The sequence below is a fragment of the Meles meles genome, chromosome 14 (assembly GCF_922984935.1).
Source record: "Meles meles chromosome 14, mMelMel3.1 paternal haplotype, whole genome shotgun sequence".
NCBI lineage: Eukaryota > Metazoa > Chordata > Mammalia > Carnivora > Mustelidae > Meles > Meles meles.
This window is the reverse complement of record NC_060079.1, coordinates 57457057-57475111: the sequence shown is the minus strand read 5'-3', so window position 1 is coordinate 57475111 and position 18055 is coordinate 57457057. Positions and strand designations below refer to the sequence as shown.

The window sequence follows — 18055 nt, the reverse complement described above, 5'->3', positions numbered from 1 at the left end:
AGTCCTGCATCGGGCTTCAGGAGCCGGCTTCTCCCTCTGCCTGCTGCTCTCTCTGACAAATAAATAAAATTTTTGGAAAAAAACAAAGAAAGGTTAAAACAACCAAGCATGTTGAGTTCAAAATAAACATTTTTTAAAAACTTATCAAGTATGGAATGAGCTTTTTGATTGTCTTCTAAATAATCTGAAGTTTTTGCATTGTAGGTGTTATGTCCCAAATGAAAATACAAGCCTGTATTACCACGGATATTCTGCAAAGTAGCAATGAACATAAATTTCCACAAGGCTTATTTTTTGGCATGTATTAAACTCCAACCATCTCCTAACGTTCAAATTACTGTGGCCAGTTTAATATTGTTCCACACTCTAACCTAATTCCATGCCAGTTGTTTTTCTCTCAAATGAGGTCTACCATATAAACATTCTGTGAGGCTCGGACAGCGGAATGTTGTGAATCTAACACTGATGTTCAAAAGGATGCACAGTTTCACATTTCCACATCTATAGAACTTTATTAATAAGCAAAACACGTCAGCACGTTTTATATACGGGCAAGGACATTCCTATAATAGTAATTGGCACATTATCATCTAACAGTTGAACTTTATCAAGAAGGAGATTTTAAAAATAATACACTAACATTTCATATGACTATTTGAAGAGGAAACAATTAAAATAACATTTAACAGCAGTTTTAAAATATAAAAGCTCGTTTACTATTTACCATAAACTGGAAATCATTCCAATACAACTTCTATTTAAAACAAACAAACAAACAAAAAACTATGCATATTCTACAGGCCAGACAAATGGGTTGGCTAGGAAAGGCTGTGACAGTAATTAGTTTCTGACCTAATACTCCAGTTCCTTTTCTCAAAGGGCAGTGGGTTTAGGCAGTCACTTCTCAGTAACAGAGTTATACATAGGGTGATCATGTAATTTATTCTCCAAGTTAGGACACTTTCGAAAGAGGAGGCACTATTTAAGCTGAGAAAACAGAAATAATCAGGGCTGAGGACAAACTGAGGACATACATCATTCCAGTTAAATACAGGATCAGATGCACTCTCATTACTTTTGTGCTTTGGGGGACTACAGACCAGTTGAAAAGAAAAATGTTAAATTAAAAAACCCTAATTTTTTTCTCCAGCGGGGCTTTTTGGATTTCATTTTTTCCTGTTATGGGTGGTTCTGCTAGAAGTATTAGTGATTATTGTCTTAACAGGTTAAAATTTCTGAACCACCTCAAAGGCATGGGAGATATTCTCACAGACTCAAAAGGCTAGAGATTAGTATTTTTTTCTATTAAAGAGAAATTTTTATTTTAACCAAGTATAATTAAGATTTGCCTTTTAATTTTAAATTTCTAATTTCAAGCCTAAACACACTATACAGAAAAATGTGTTTTTACCTTAAATTCAGTTGATTTCATGTAAATACATAAAAATGGATTCTCCTATCCCTAACTAGCTTATTCAAATGTAATAAAAATAATTTAATAAATATCTGCATTGGGGTGTCTGGGTGGCTCAGTGGGTTAAAGCCTCTGCCTTCGGCTCGGGTCATGATCCCAGGGTCCTGGGATCGAGCCCCACCTCCGGCTCTCTGCTCAGTGGGGAGCTTGCTTCCCCCTCTCTCTCTGCCTGCCTCTCTGCCTACTTGTGATCTCTGTCAAATAAATAAATAAAATCTTTAAAACAAAAATCTGCATTAACTTCCAAGCCCCAGGTCATATTCTTTCAAAAATTATTTAGACACCCTAACAAAGATTCTGATTTGCAAACTTTAAGACAGAGTGCAAAGACGGTTAAGCACCCCCAAAACACAATAGCAGCTCTTTTATCCAAGCTCACAGGAAATGAAGGAAGTATGTAGAATTTGATAGATCTGGAAGAGAATGTTAAAGTTTTAAAAATAATATTCTATGCCCCTAACTGGATGATGAGATATAAGGCTACCACTGAACTGTACCAATTATAGGGGATCAGGTAACATGCACACTTAAGTGGGAGAGAAATCAAAACAAAAAGTGAAGTTTTTGATATTGGATCAAAAGTGATACATCCATATTCAGAAACCAAGGATAAACACCACAAAAACTAAAATAATACATTTTAGTAAAATGATGTGATAGCTCATCTAGTAATCTACAATTACCATATATGATAGCTTAATTTCACTTAAAAGTTATCACAAAAATGAAGTACAGGTCGACAGAAACTTAATATGAGATAGAGAAGAAATCTAGCATGAGATTCCATTTCTTATAAGTACATTCTAATTTTAACTTCCAAATCAGACAACTAAATATTTTTTCTTTACCCCCATGCTAGTTTGACTTCAAGGGGTACAGAGGTACTTCAATAAACAACAAAAATTCTATGTAAGGAAGGAGAATGAGTGAGAGAAAACAAAAATAGGAGGCTCAATTAGCAAAACAAAACTGCATGTTTTATTTATCAAAGACAATGAAATAAATCAGAAAATACAGAGAAATACAAAAGAAGTTATAAAGCATAATTTATTTTTTCAGAAATGGAAAAATGTCCCTGAATAGTTTTAGATGTATCTTTTAGTAGTAGTCAGTGTCTAATTATAAACAACCAATTTTATATGTTCTCTATAGCTGTATCAAATGATTTTTAAGTTTAAAAGATGATATAATTCCCATCATTTTTAACGTTGGCATTCAAAAACAAAAATAGAACTGAAAAGAAAACAGATGAGACATAGAATGATTTGCAAAATGTAGTAGCTTGTGAATGTAGATTCCAGTTGTAGTAATGGTCACATACACACATACTCTTGAAACACACACACACACACACACACACACACACACCCCATACTCCCATATTCCACAGACACATTTCTGTAACTTGAAAACAGATTATTCTGCATATCTTAATTCAAGATATGATTTTATATGTTAATTCTACAATCATAAAGCAAGAAGCTATTAGTACAAGTTCTGATCTGTTTCATTTAACAAACTAAACATCTAAAGAAAAAATTATTACAATGAAAATTGAAAGATACTTTTATTGGCTTTTTAAAAGACAAATGCAAATGAGAATATCTTATTCAAAAAATTAATTTTCAAAAGTGTCTTAAATGAAATAAATATAATATCTAATACAATCTCTTCCTGCAAGACTCTCTAAGATGGCAATCTTAAAAACCAAGCTTCTCGACTGAGAATCCCTAAACTTGGCATGTCCCTTAAAAAGAAAACAAAAAGATGTTCTTCTAAAGGACATGTGGAATACCCATATCTTCTTAAAATCTGTCCTAAAACAAACTATCTTTAACACCCAAATTTTCTCTATATATTAAGTTCACTTAATTTTAAATTAATTGAAAAGATATCCAGACACAGTTTCTAAGAAAACAATGCAGAAAGTAATTTATGCATGGTTATTTACAGAAAGAGTTTGCTAAATAATAATGTAAATATCATGTTCAAAAATCTGACAAAGCTTTTCTATAATCAGCACTGCAGTTTTCAAAAAACTACATATAACAAAGGGCATTTCATGTGTAGAGTTACTAGATGAATCTAGGAGCCAGAAACTAAAGCACTTGACATGGTTAATAATTTCATTTTTATTTTACTAAATGTCAGGTCAGAAGTCAATGGCATTTACATGCTGGAAGACTGTTTCTCATTCACCCCTTTCAATTATATCAAACACTGATTAACCAAATATGACTGGACTTTACTGCTACAACTTTATAGTTTCTTTCAAGTATATGCAAATCTTTTACATGGGCACATATGCAAATGTGCAAAACAAATGAAATTTAAATATTTAAGAGAATGAACAGAAATAGCTTTTAAGCATAAACCATCCTGCCATTCAATTTTGAAGATCCATCTTTTCTTCACTAATTTGTCTTCTGCTTTTAGTAGTCTTCTATCCTATTAAAGTTGTAGGTTTACAGATGATCTGGAAATTTCACATTGGTTTAAGAAAAGAATGTCTGGTCGATGCAGTCTAGGGACAAAGAAAGAATTAATCTTATAATATATTAAGTTGCAATTGTCTACATGATAATACAATAAAAAACATTTTATAGCAGTATTACATCAAGTATATAATGTTCTTTTGGTAAAGATAATATAAAACAGCATATATCAGAACACATTCCAAAGTTTAAGCTTCTAAAGGAAAACATCTAGGAAATATTTACATTAAATTTTAGGCTCCTGAAAATGCAAGTAAGATAATTACACCAAATACTCAGAGAAAATTACTTTGCCTTTTATCTTACATACTGATACACTCTTACTGTTACTGTTTGCAAAGACATTTTAATAGTTAAAAAGAAAATGTGACACCTTCTACGTAGAGGTAAAAGAACATTTAAAAGCATACTTTAATATTTTCCAGAAATACAACTGTATTCTCTGTACTCTTCAGCAGAAATAACTAAATTATATTAGATTATGTAAAACTCCTATGTTATAAAGTTTAAGCAATCAAATCCCAAACCATACAATTTACCAAAAGAATAGTTATAGTAAGTTTGAAACATTTTGTACTTGTAGATACATCTAGAAGTTAAGTGTTTTAGCAGACACTTTGCTTATGCATTTCAAATACTTTAAAAAGTTCAAGTCATTTATAGACAGGAAGTATATGGTACTTGCTTTAAAAATAGTTTAGAGGCCGAGGAGATATTTCTAAGTCATATATCCAGGAAGGAGTTAATATCCAAAATAGTTAAAGAAACCATACAACTCAATAACTGAAAAGCCAAACAATCCAAATAAAAAATGAACAGAGGGGGCGCCTGGATAGCTCAGTGAGTTAAAGCCTCTGCCTTGGGGTCAGGTCATGATCCCAGGTCCTGGGACTGAGCCCCGCATCAGGCTCTCTGCTTGCAGTGGGTGGGGGGGCCTGCCCCTCTCTCTCTCTCTCTCTCTGCCTGCCTCTCTGCCTGCTTGTGATCTCTGTCAAATAAATAAAATCTTAAAAAAAAAAAAAAATGAACAGAGGATCTGAATAGACCGTATTCCAAAGTCATACAGATGGCCATTAAGCATATGAAAAGAAGTTCAACATCTCTAAACATGAGGGAAATGCACGTGAAAAACAATGAGATTATCATACCACTCCCGTCAGAATATTCAGCTATAAGTAAAGAGGTAAGAAACAAATGTTGGTGAGGACATGAAAAAATGGGAAACCTTGTAAAGTGTTGCTGGGAAAGTAAATTGAGGCAACCACTCTGGAAACAGTATGGGGGTTCCTCAAAATATTAAAAATAGAACTATCCTATGATCCAACAATTCTACTAGCTATCTATCTGAAGAAAATGAAAATACTAATTCAAAAAGATAGATGCACTCCTTTTAACTGCAACATTATTTACAAAAGTCAACATATGGAAAACAACCTAAGTGCCCATCAATAGATGAATGGATAAAGATATAGGGTATGTGTACGTTCCATACATATATATATGTATTTATATATAAATATATATATAATCTATGTATGATGTAATACTACTCATATATATATGGACTAAATATACAGGATGGAATACTACCCAGCCATAAAAAAGATCTTGCCATTTGTGACAATATGGATGGACCTTGAGGATATTATGCTAAGTGAAATAAGTCAGAGAAAGACAAATATTGCATGATTTCACTTACAAGTTCAATTAAAAACAACAACAAAACAACAGTAACATAAAACACACCTATACTCACAGACATTAAGAACAGAGTGGTAGCTATCAAAGGGGAAGGAGTTTGGGGATGGGAGGCAAAATGAGTGAAGGGGATCAAGAGCTACAAATTTCTAGCTACAATACAATTTATGTCCAAATGAATGGGGACATAAATTACAGCATGGGGAATACAGTCAGTAATACTGTATTTGTATTAACTTTGTATGGTGACAAATGGTAACTAGGCTTATTGTGGTGAGTAGTTCACAAAACCCAAATGTCAAATCACTATGTTGTACACATGAAGCTAATATGTTGTATGTTAAGTGTATTTCAATAACAAAAAGTCTATTATAGAAAATAGATATGAGGTCTCTTCCTGTGCAGAAAATACTAGCGAGCTGCATGCAGCCTCCAGAAACTCACTGGATAACTAGTAAGACAACCTCTGCTCATTTCTTTATTCCCATTTATTCAAGTTGGAAGTCTTCATTGTTGATACAAACTGACAGACATTAAGGAAACTATCAGAGCTCCTACTTTCTTCACACAATTTTTATTCTTTGATCCAGTTTTTTTAAAGATCAGTGCATGGAAAATTTCTTTTCAACCACAAATTTTTTTTTAAACCACATGTCTGGATTTCTCATTGTTTTATACAAAATCCCCATCCCTTCTGTGTAAGTGCTTTGTTGTATTTTGTTTTTTAATCCTTTATATTGTGTGCTAATGGTTACTTATATCCTGCGGTTAATCCTTAAAAAATAAGTTTAGAAAGTCTTACCTAAAGTTTTTTATTCATTATATATTTTAAAAATTAAAATTTATGAAATTCAATTTTTAAAAATCTTAAAAAGTTCACAACTTACTAAATCTTAATTAGTTGATTGTTAACAATACGACATATTAAATATGCTAAGCTTAAGTAAACAACAAGAGTACACATAATATTCATCTGGTGAATATGAATATCTGAAGGGAATAGATTTAATATATATTTCTTACCTCTATAATAAGAAGAAATATCTTGTTCTATGAGCAGCTGCCATACTTTCAGACATGTTTCTGACTTTTAGATAATTAACAAATCCTCTGAAGAAAAGCAGCAGGCCTGAAGCAGTTAAAATAATACAGTTGCATTATGTTCTTATTCAGAGAGGGCATCAATTTAAAATAGATAATTATAAACAAGATCCTCTTGGCTTAAGGAATTTAATCTGTAAGATTCTATTCATTCCATGATATTTTACACTATAATGATAAAATCATGAAAAAATATAATAAAAGTTTACTGCCTTCCCAAATTCTTTCAATTTAAGTCCAGATGTATCTAAATTTAATTAAAAATTAAAGTAAAGCAAATTCAGCCATGAAAATCCAGAATTACAAAAAAATAAACATTTATTCCATGATTTCTTAAAAAAGCAAAGATACCTAATGCATTTAAGCTGATTTAACTCAGGGAAATCCATTTTTATATGAAACTTTTCAATTAATATAACGACTAAGGAAACTAACACATATTTACTTATATAAGTTATTCAAGAAAGAATATATGCAAGTAATTTGCTAACAATTGTGGGATAAAACCAATAAGCCTGTCTACCAATATCAAGTGCCTGTCATCCGTGAAATCTGTATTTGAAGATATGTGTTATTTAAATAAAAATTTAATTAATTGTTATTTTCAAGTAATAATAAAAGACTAATTTGTAATACAAATTTAGATAAGAAGAATCAGGAAAGAATTGGGAAGCAACTACTCTAGTGATTTCTTAAATGATGTGGGACAGATCTTCTATCTATCTTAGTATTCTCTATAACAGGATTTTTAAATAACAACTGTTTATATAACAGGTATCCTTAGTAATCAATAAAAATGCCAGTGAAATTCTTCAAAGTTTCAGATGGAAAATATTAGCAAAGTATAAAAAGCATTAGCATTATTAGTAAATTCTTTGATATACTTATTAAACACAGAATTCTAAGGGAAACATTTAACAACTTCAGTAAATTTTTAACTAGATAATGGGTGGGGGCAAAACAAAAATAGAAAAACATAAGATATACATGCATGCAACTTTCCTCATCAAGAGTCTGTCGATTTAAAATGCAAACTCCCAAACTAAATTTGTATCCCAACTCCAAGACAGTAACCAAAGCACTAAAAAAAGAAGCATGGTTATAATAAAGAGAAATGATAGAAGATAACACAAATAATGACTTAAGCAAGTGGTATAAATTTCAGCTAAATGTGAGCCCATCTGCTTCCCATATCCTAACTCCTTCCATTTGTGACTCCCACTCTGAATTCCACCCTCATGTTCTTCCAGATGCTGTTCAAAGATAATGGTATTGTGATCCAAATGTAAAAGTATTATTGAAAAATATAAACCAAAATTATTTGTGAAATCCCTACTTTTGTCTATGAAAATTGCTGTTTCTAAGACTATTTTGTCCTGCTCAGGCATTTTCTAAAATAAGCCAGTTCCTATCTAGAAACCAATCATTCAACAGCTATTGTTTCTCAGTGTTCTGTAATGTACTCAACATTCTTCTGGGTATTTGTGAGAGGAACATTTTTACCATGGATTAAATTTTCACAATTCCCTAAATGCTAGACTGTGGTACTGATGTGGAAATGGGGTGGTCCTTTGCATTTCATTGGGCCCTATCCTCCTAACATTCAATCCTTAAAATATTTAGACGCAAATGTACTTATTTAATATGCTTAAATACCTAAAAGACTTTTTGTATTTTTTCACTTTTAAGTAAAAAACTCAGTAACAAGCACAAAATTCAGGAGTCAGAACACAACTAACAACACAAAAAACTGTCTAAACCCTTTTAAGAGTCTGGCTTCCTAACAAAATCATAGAATAATTTCAATATTAATTGTTAAGAGAAAGAATATAGGATCTGTACTGACCTTAACTGACCACTAAGAATTTGTTTTCCTAAAGATCCTAAAGATCCAACACCAGGAATGAACAAAAACTCAATGAGAACACTGCCACCTACTGAAATGCCAATATTTTCTGGTACAATTATGTTACTAAAGAAATGTGGGGTTTTAAACCTCAGTAGAGAGAATATTCTTCATGTCAGTAAATAAATCTAAAATGTAGATTAAAGGCATTACATGATTTTGAGACTAACTTATCATAGATCTAAAGTGAAAATCACTAGAACAAAAATTGGAAATTCATAAAATTCATCAATATTAATAAAAAGACATGCCTTATAAAAAGAAAACTCAATAGAAGTACTGTGATCATTGGGCATGAAGCTCTTCCTTATGCCTGGCTGATTAATGGATAATGCAGGATACATTTCAAAAGTATAAAGAATGTGTCAATACTCCAAAAGTAAGAAAATGCATAGGACATCCAACCATCCTACTCTCAACATATCCTAGGACCATTCAAAGAAATTATGCATGTATATTTTCCAAAAGAAATGCTGAAGACAATTTTTTAAATCATTTCAGGATTTCAAGTTTTGCGACATTCAATTATCTTCCAACTACTGATTTTTTAAATTGACAGACTCTGGATTTTCAATCAGAAATCTAGAGTGCAATGTATAATTAATTATCCCAATAGCTGAAATGATATTAAGTATTTGGATATGAGAATTTTACAGTAAAAAAATTATTTCCACATTAAGTTTCAACACAATGTATTTATATCTTACAATCTGGGGAAATATCAAAGTTAAACTGAATGCAAATTCAAAGTTGAAATGCATTAGAAATAAACTTACCAAGTACAAGAAATATCCACCAAAGCCAATACTGTCCATTGAAATATCCAGTAAAATAATCAGAAAACTATGGAGTGAACATAAATATATTAACCATATTTATATACCTAAATTTGAAAATCATAAATCAACCTCAGTTTCAGAACAATTTACTTCAAATCATCTCTTGCACTTAAAACAACACAAAGAGGAAAAAGATGCTTAATGACATACATAATTATCTGAGGAAACAAACTTTAAAATCTTATATATGATAACAAACTTATACAAAATATTTTAGAAACAAAAGCCAGTTTCAAAATTGTAAGAAAGGTAAAATCTATATATCTGAATCCAACTTGCTCATTAAAGAGTTCACATGTCAGTTCTTTTTTCATAATCTCTCAAAGCCACAACTACCATCCCAAACACACTACAGCAACCCGCTGCTTTAGATATTAACACCAAAAGCCACATTAGTTTAATCTTATCAGATGGGGATGTTCGCCTGACCTCTAAAAAGAAGAGCTTTTGACCTTCTGTACACCCCCTACTGTTAATCACTGCCAAGAATACTAGGCACATAAAGACCCCCAACTCATTAGAGTCTTTTTATTTTCAGACTAGATGTTCCAGTATTCAGTTCCCAACAGTGAGCTGAGAACAGCTAAATGAACCTTGAAGTAGCATTTCAACAGTTCTTATTAGTGACCATAGTAGACAGTTTTATACTCTCTGTGAAATGAGAATATAAACAGGCAGCTGGAAGGCAGAGTTTGATGACACTGAACATAGGTATCTTTTCCTTGATTAGCCTCTGGATGTCATGATTATTTAAAAAAAATTTTTTTAAGCCAATCTAATTTTCTTCAGTTACTTCAGATAATTCTTCCCTATTACCCTTTAGCACTAAACAATGTTCCATATAGTTATTCTTTTAAAGTGTTTTATATAACCTAGTCTAAAACTACTATAAATTACTTTGTTTTATTTACTCTGTTTCCATTCATTGGCCTCCAAACTGAATCTGGTTTAACTAAAAATAACTTTGTCAAATGGAGATTTGCCCTCAAATCTGAAATTAAAAGTACCTCGAATTTTATTTTGGTAACTATTTCCAACTATTCATTGGTAATTTCCACCAAAGTTTAAAAATCCGATAGGTTTGTAACAACCAAAGTACTTATAAATTGTAAATAACATCACTATTTAGGAAGTGTATGTACTAATGATTATCTAAGTTTGTTTTTTAAAACCTTTTAAGTATTTCTACATGAAGTATTTACAATTAATAAATGAACCATAATCTAAATTATCGGCTTAGGGTTTTAGAAATTTCAAAAATTAAAATTTTTTAAGTACTATTATAGATGCAGATCCCACACACTTCTACATCTTTAAAATATGTACAAGGGAGAACTAAACAATTGCGGAAATATTGCTGGTAAAGTAGGACTGCACTACACATTTTAATCAAGTGACTAATAATTAGAAATAAAAGATTTTCATATAGGCTTTAGAGTCTATAAGAACGAAAAGAAATAAAGAACCAAGGCAATACATTTTTAACTTTCTAATGTTTAAATATATTGTAGAAAATACTTTTGGGCTCATTACTGAGTGAGCAAAAATGTTTTAAAATACCTATAGTCAGAGGGCTGAGCCAAGTTGGGGTTTTTTAATGAGTAAAAAACATGTCGACTGGCCAATCACAGGATGCAAAAATCAAACTTTGGAAAATAAATGAACTGACACTAAGAATTTATCTAATTTTATTTTATTAATATAACACCAGTAGTTTTTTTTATTTACATTCTACTTTCAAAAAGAGTTGTTAGTTTTTAACAAAACACATATTCATTTTTAAATAAACAATAAAAACACCAAAAGTCTTAGAAATAATACCAGAATCAGTGAGAGATATTTACATTAAATCTGACTGTCATGGGAACTCAATAACAAAAAGAAAAGCTATGATTTATAAATTACAAATTTATAAATTACTTATTGCCTAATAAAACAAAACACCAGGATTTGAGAAGAAAAGCTTTCTTTCAGCACTCCACAGGGCATTTACCACTTACAGCATTGTAAAGAAGTCAAAGTACAGTGTCACAGAGGCAGGACAGAATTAGGAGAACAGGCACTGAAATGAGACCATGCTAGATTCTAATCCATCAAACTCTGGGATATCAAGCAAGTTATTCAACTTTTTTTAGTCTCAGCTTTATCATCAAGAAAGTGGCTGGATTATCATGAGCATCACTGATACAAATAGGAGTCAAGAATTTGGTGTTTGTAACGAATTACGCTTGAAACATCGCATGTATTCAATGAAAGGCAGCTATTATTATTTAATAAAAAAGATTCTTCTTTTTTTTTTTATGCAATTTTTTTTAAATACCCCATTCCTGATTGCTTTGTACAATAAATTTATCGACTTTATTTTTTTTTTTTAATAAAAAAGATTCTTAAAAATCTTTTTCTTGTATCAGTTCTCAATATACACCAAAGGCATATTAACCTTAATCCAATAGCAGTATTTTTTTTAAAGCACATTTTGTGTGTGTTTTTTAAGCTTATTTATTTATTTACTAATAATCTCTACACACAACGTGAAGCTCAAACTCACAATCCCAAGATAGTCACACGCTCTTCAGACTGAGCTGGCCATGTGCCCTTCAGTAGTGGTATTTTAAAGGGAAATGAAACAGTTCCGTTTGGTCACCAGATGCTAATACATACCTCAAAAAACTTTGAGAATCCCCAGTCTTTGAATTTATCTTATCACATTACTTATCAGATAAACAACCATCTTATCACATCACATTACTTACCAGATAAACAACCGCCTCTCAACTAGGGGTACTATAGAGAATGAGGCCCTAATACCCTGAAAGCATAGGTTGCATATTATGGACTGGACTTTTTTTTAATGACTCCAGAATACACAAACTTATTAAGTTTAGGAGAGTTGAGAAAGCAGTCCTCAAATCATTTTTGTGTTCTGTGACTACGAAGAGAGATCCATTTGAATAATAATTATTATTAACATAATGTAATTATAGTTAGTAATAATATTATTACTAACATAATAATAACCACTGGACACATCTAGTTTTAACTCTTTTGAGGTTTTTCTAGTAATCACTTCTGCAAGGGCAGGGATTGTGCTTTATCTTTGTGTGCTCCCTAACACCTTAACAGATTTATGCTCATGGTGAGAATCCACCTCATATTTTTATTAAAAATGAAATTAGAAAAAGAATCTGTCAGGGGGCTGTTCTTACACTGGCTCAGGTTCTGATCATCTGAGAAGGCAAGTCACAGGTACTACCCAAGAATCACTGGATTAATAACCAAAACCTATAATCTGGTCTGAACCGAGCCAAGGTCTGGTAAGATTACTAACACTCTGGGAAGTGGTAGGCTTCAAAACAATGAAAGAAACACATGAAGTCTACAGTTTTTTTAAATCAATGTGATGATCTAGGTGCATAACTGACGTGCCTGCAGCACGTAAGTAAAGCTGACATTTTGGTATGTGATTCTATCGAAAATTTTAGGAGGATGTGACTCATTCAGTTACAAGTCAATGTTTAAATAAATACGATTTGTAGAAATTAAGCATTTTATCGATTGTACAAAAGTACTGAGATATGTGGGTTACATTTAAGAAAACTTATTAAAACAATAAACAAAACCACTTTTTCTTTTTAAGTGACAGTGTCGTGTAGTATAGTGTAGTGATCTCTGTGGTGTGGGGTCCAACGTGGGGCATGGAGCCCAAAATGGGGCTTGAACTCATGACCCTGAGATCAAGACCTAAACTGAGATGAAGAACTGGATGCTTAACCTACTGAGCCACCTAGGTGCCCCAAAACCACTCTTGATCATTCTCCTAGGCCTTATCCCAAAGAAACTAGGGATAAGGCTTTATAAAAAGCCCAAAAGGGCCTTTGAGAGACAAAGGGAAAGAGCTGGGGGAAGACTATGCTAACAATACTATCATGGAATGGTTATGGAAAATTATTTTGGGACAAGCTGCTGAGAAGAGAAAAAGAAAAGGACTTAGCATTATCTCCCTACAGACCATCTTGTAAGTGATAAGAAACAGACAGAGGGTAAATTCCAAAACAACAGGAAAATAAGAAAGGTGGAGAAGGATCAGAAGGGAAAAAAACTTCTGAGAGCTACCTAGGAGGTCTTAGTTAACTTTTGAGCTCTTAATGTTATGAAAAGGAAAAAGATAAATTAAATCCTTGAGAATTTCACTAACCAAAAGAAAATGTTCTGTTTTAACAGATAGTAGGCATGCGTGTGCTCTATCACACAAGTCACAGCCCTGGTTTACCAAGCACCTGCATTTGTGCAGCAACTGGACACGTGCTTCAACAGTATTACCTCTAGACCACACAGAAATCCTAACAGGCAGCATTACCAGCTTATTATGAAGAAATGCTCACAACAACTTAAACACATAAAGTTAAAACACTGATATAAATAAGAGTCACACTCAAATTTTTGACTTCAAAGCTTTTTCCACCTAGTAACAAGCTCTCATGTAATAAAGTTACAGAACGTTCACACCACAGAGATCACTACAATAATAAGTATAAAAGTTAAGAATAAGTGTCAAAATAATTGATTCATATATGTGAAACAAACATTTATGAACTACACAAGAAATTTATAAATTTATAAATTTTAATTTTAGAGATAGAAGTGATAGAGGCTATTAAAACACTCACCCTAACAATAAGAATCCATTTGATCAGTGAAAGTCCAAATCCACAGATGGCACCATACCTTCCAGCTATGGTATTGGTGATACAGAAGGATAAACAAAATCCAAGCCAGTTGAAAATAAATGCCACTAAAAGCAAGAGAAATAGTTCTTTTAAAGACCACATTTTGGACATAATATTAACAGTACTTCATTGTACAATGGAAATAGCAATTCCCTCTCTTTTGACTCTGTACCAATTATGTCTTCTTTATAGACTATAGTTTACCTCTTGCAAATATATTATTAACTATACATTAACAAACAGATAAGCTTGGTTTCTTGTCAGTTTGATCAACAGGAATCAATTCCTTAAAATTTATTGCCAATAGGTAAAGCTGCATTTTTAAACCACCTAAAAAAACCAAGTCACAAGGTAGCTCCCATGTGACCCCACCCAAGAATTCCAACCTAACCAATCAACCAACCAAACTGGGTTTTTTTAAAAGCAGTATTAAAGATGAGCCAAATAAATTATAAAGTATTTCCAGAGAAGGTATTGTTCATTGCCTCTTCCTCCTATCTGCCTTTCCCCCTTTTCAGGATCCTGCCTACCTACAGAGTATTTTAAGGAAGGCTGGACCCCATATTTAACCCCAAAAGGTGGGTCCTGAGTAGTCTGGGAAAATCACAGGAGGCCAAAACTCCCTGCCATTTTTTTTTTTTAATAGGACTTCTGAACAGCATTTTTTGGTTCTTAAAAATACATCAAGGAGACAGAGGATGGAATATAGGTTAAATAACAGTGGCTCTAAATTGATCATTGTTGAAACTGAGTGATACATACACAGAGGTTATTATAGTCTTGCCTAGTTTGAGAATTTCTACAATAGATTTTTTTTATTTTAAACTCCTTATCCACTGGATGTCAGTTTGGATATAACATCTGGAACTGCTACAGGGATTGTGCTATCAGGATGAGGATTAAAAGTGTAACCCCACATGGGTTAGGGAGTGAAGAAAATCAAAGAAAAGCAGAGCCCCAGAAGTGATACTTACTGTGGCTGAGGTCTGCTTGTATATGGATTTTCTGTTTTGTGAGATAACCTCCTAACTATTTAAAACAGCCAAGGGTTTTCTATTACTTGTAGCAGAACCATTCTGACACAGGTCCCTGAGCTATATTCAGAGTGCCTTATCTTCCAAGATATTAATATTATCAAAATAATAATAGTAACAATAATAAAACTGATGATCAATTTGAGCAGAACTTTGGTCCTGTTCAGTGCCCATCCTTTTACTCTCAATATTTCTAACCAAATATTGGGAAAACAAAGTAAATTAAAATTACCTAAAGAAATGCTGATTTTTCAGAATTATGAAGACAAAGAGGAAACATTTTAGGATAAGTTTAAATGAAAAAGCTATTTCTTCAAAGCAATTCCCCTACTCAGATAATTTCTTCCTTCCTAATGCCTCCTAGGCACAGCTTTCTTGATCATTTATGGTAAGCTATGTTATACAGTACAACAGTCAGGAGAATAAATTTTGAAATAAGAGACTTGTGTTTGAGTCACAGTGTGACATGTATCACTCATGAGACTCGCTGCTGCCTTCTGTGAGCTACAGTTCTCCAATCTGCAGGACCTGCTTCAGAAGTCTGGTAAGGGGATTAAGTGAGATAATGAACCTGGCACTTGGTGACTGCTAAGAAATGTTAACCATTATTACTACCCATACAAAATGATACTTTTAGAGTAGGTTATATCTTTTCCACAAAAAAAAAAAAAAAAAAAAAAAAAAAATTCAGGACACTACTGGAGATAAAACTCACTTACATTCTACATTTTCTTTTTTCTAAACCTAGATACTGATCAGCATCTGGCTATCCTCTACATCTGTGCTATCTCATGCCACCAGCCACACTGCTTTTTCCACTTGTTCCAGGAACCCACCCTACCGTACAAAGGGGGCTGTCCAAATTTCAATTAATTAAAAACTAAATTTAAATTTAAAATTTAGTCCATCAGTCACACTAGCCACTTTTGAAGCACTCAACAGCCACACTGAGCTTGTAACTATCATACTGGACACCAGAGATAGCGCCTATTTCCATGGTCATAGAATACACTATTAGATACAGCTGCTCAACATCTATTTGGTTAATATTTGTATTATCTGTGGAGAAAAACATGCAACTGATCAAAAAATAATTTGATATTTAAAATAATGTACATTAATGAACAGCAGTAGAGATTCCCAAACCAGTGTGCCATATATGTGCTTAGTGACAGGCTGAGAGAGCTCCTCTCTTCCTCCTCAGCAAGCAGGTGAGATCTGGGGCAGAGCACTGACAGCCACCAGCCCTGAGCACCTTATTCCTGTATCCCAGTATGCTATAAATATTCTATCATTTTGTAAATATGTCACGTTGTTAAAACATAGGAAGCACTGATGGAGAAAATACAAAACAGAAAAATATCCCAGAAGTGCATTTTTACCTCTGAGTATGTGTATGTTTCGTTTTGGGGAAAATTAATTCAAACACTGTTTTCCTCAAAGCAGATTTACCAATATCTACTATACATATAATTGTACTCACATCAGAAATAAGATACAAAAGAACAAAAAAGTACCTACCGAGTCATTGTTTCTTTTTGCTCTCTGTCAGGAAAATGGATTCCTAGAAGCTGTGCTCATGCGATACAATGTGTTATGGACTGAACTTTATCTCCTCAAAATTCAGAGACTGAAGCCCTAACCTCTAGTGTGACTGTATGTAGAAACAGGGCCTTCAGGAAGATAATTAAGGTTGTAAAGGTAGAGCCCTAATCCACTAGGACTGGTGTCCTCATAGGAAGAGAAGAGACACCAGAAAGCACTCTCTCCACCCATATGTAGAAAAGAGACCATGTGAGGACATGGCAGTAAGACAGCTGTCCACAAGCCAGGAAGAAAGCCCTCACCAGAAATCGAATTTTCCAGAACTTTGATCTTGGACTTCTAGTCTCCAGAACTGTGAGAAAATAAATTTCCACTGTTTAAACCATCCAGTTGGTGGTATCTGTCATGACAGCTCTAAGAGACTAATACATAACATTAGGTACTCTGTACCTGGCTTAAACACCGGGAAAACAGTGAAGTTGGTAACTACTGAAGCACAGATAGCTTCACTTTTTCTGCCCCTTGGCCTGTAAGATAGCAAGTAGAACTGCACAGGTCTTTAAAATACAAAGGGCAGAAACATTCAATTCTAAATTGAATTGTGACATGCTAGAGTTGGCAAAAAGAATTTAATAAATGTATGCTAAACTTTAAGTGTGTAAAATCCATAAAATTAGGAACAACATATAGTAGAGGCAGGCAAACATATACATGCCTAGAAAAAAAGACAGGAACACTTTTCCCCATTCATGCCATGTTTCCCTGGAAACCCAAGACAAATTAGGAAGCTTAAAAGGTGTAAGACATCTATTCCCCACACAGCAAGGCCCAACATGGAATCCAAAGAAGCAAAAGGCTTATATAGGCTTATATAGCCTATATTCCTTAGAAAAAAAAAAGAGTTGGGGTAGCAAGTAGCAGGAAGCAGGGCAATTAACTCAGAAAAGTTGGTGAAAAGAATGCTTAGTGTTGCTCCAATTACACTTTCCACATTCACCTTCCCAGTGCACTTCTTTATAAGAAAGGGAGACAGGTTAATGAGATTTGAAGGAAGGCTTACCTTCTTTCTAAAAGGTGAATGCTCAAGTAAGGACAGGGAAGGGGAACATTACTACTACCTTAACCTAACAGCAATCTGTAATTTATGACATTCCACATATTTTAACTTAACTGATCCTCACATTAGTCTTTTAAAAAGAGCAAGGTCAAAATTAATTCCACTATCAGGAGACTTAG

The 18055-nt window shown here is 33.0% G+C and overlaps 1 protein-coding gene across 1 annotated transcript in view; it reads right to left on the bottom strand.

Annotated features, from left to right (window-relative positions):
* Nucleotides 1–2429: 2429 nt before the first annotated feature.
* Nucleotides 2430–18055, bottom strand: part of NDFIP2 (Nedd4 family interacting protein 2) — a 63952-nt gene continuing 48326 nt past the window's right edge. The window contains 4 exon segments of the mRNA XM_046028324.1: nt 2430–3998; nt 6691–6796; nt 9451–9517; nt 14181–14305. Coding sequence (XP_045884280.1) covers nt 6693–6796; nt 9451–9517; nt 14181–14305 — 296 coding nt within the window. The 3' untranslated portion in view covers nt 2430–3998; nt 6691–6692.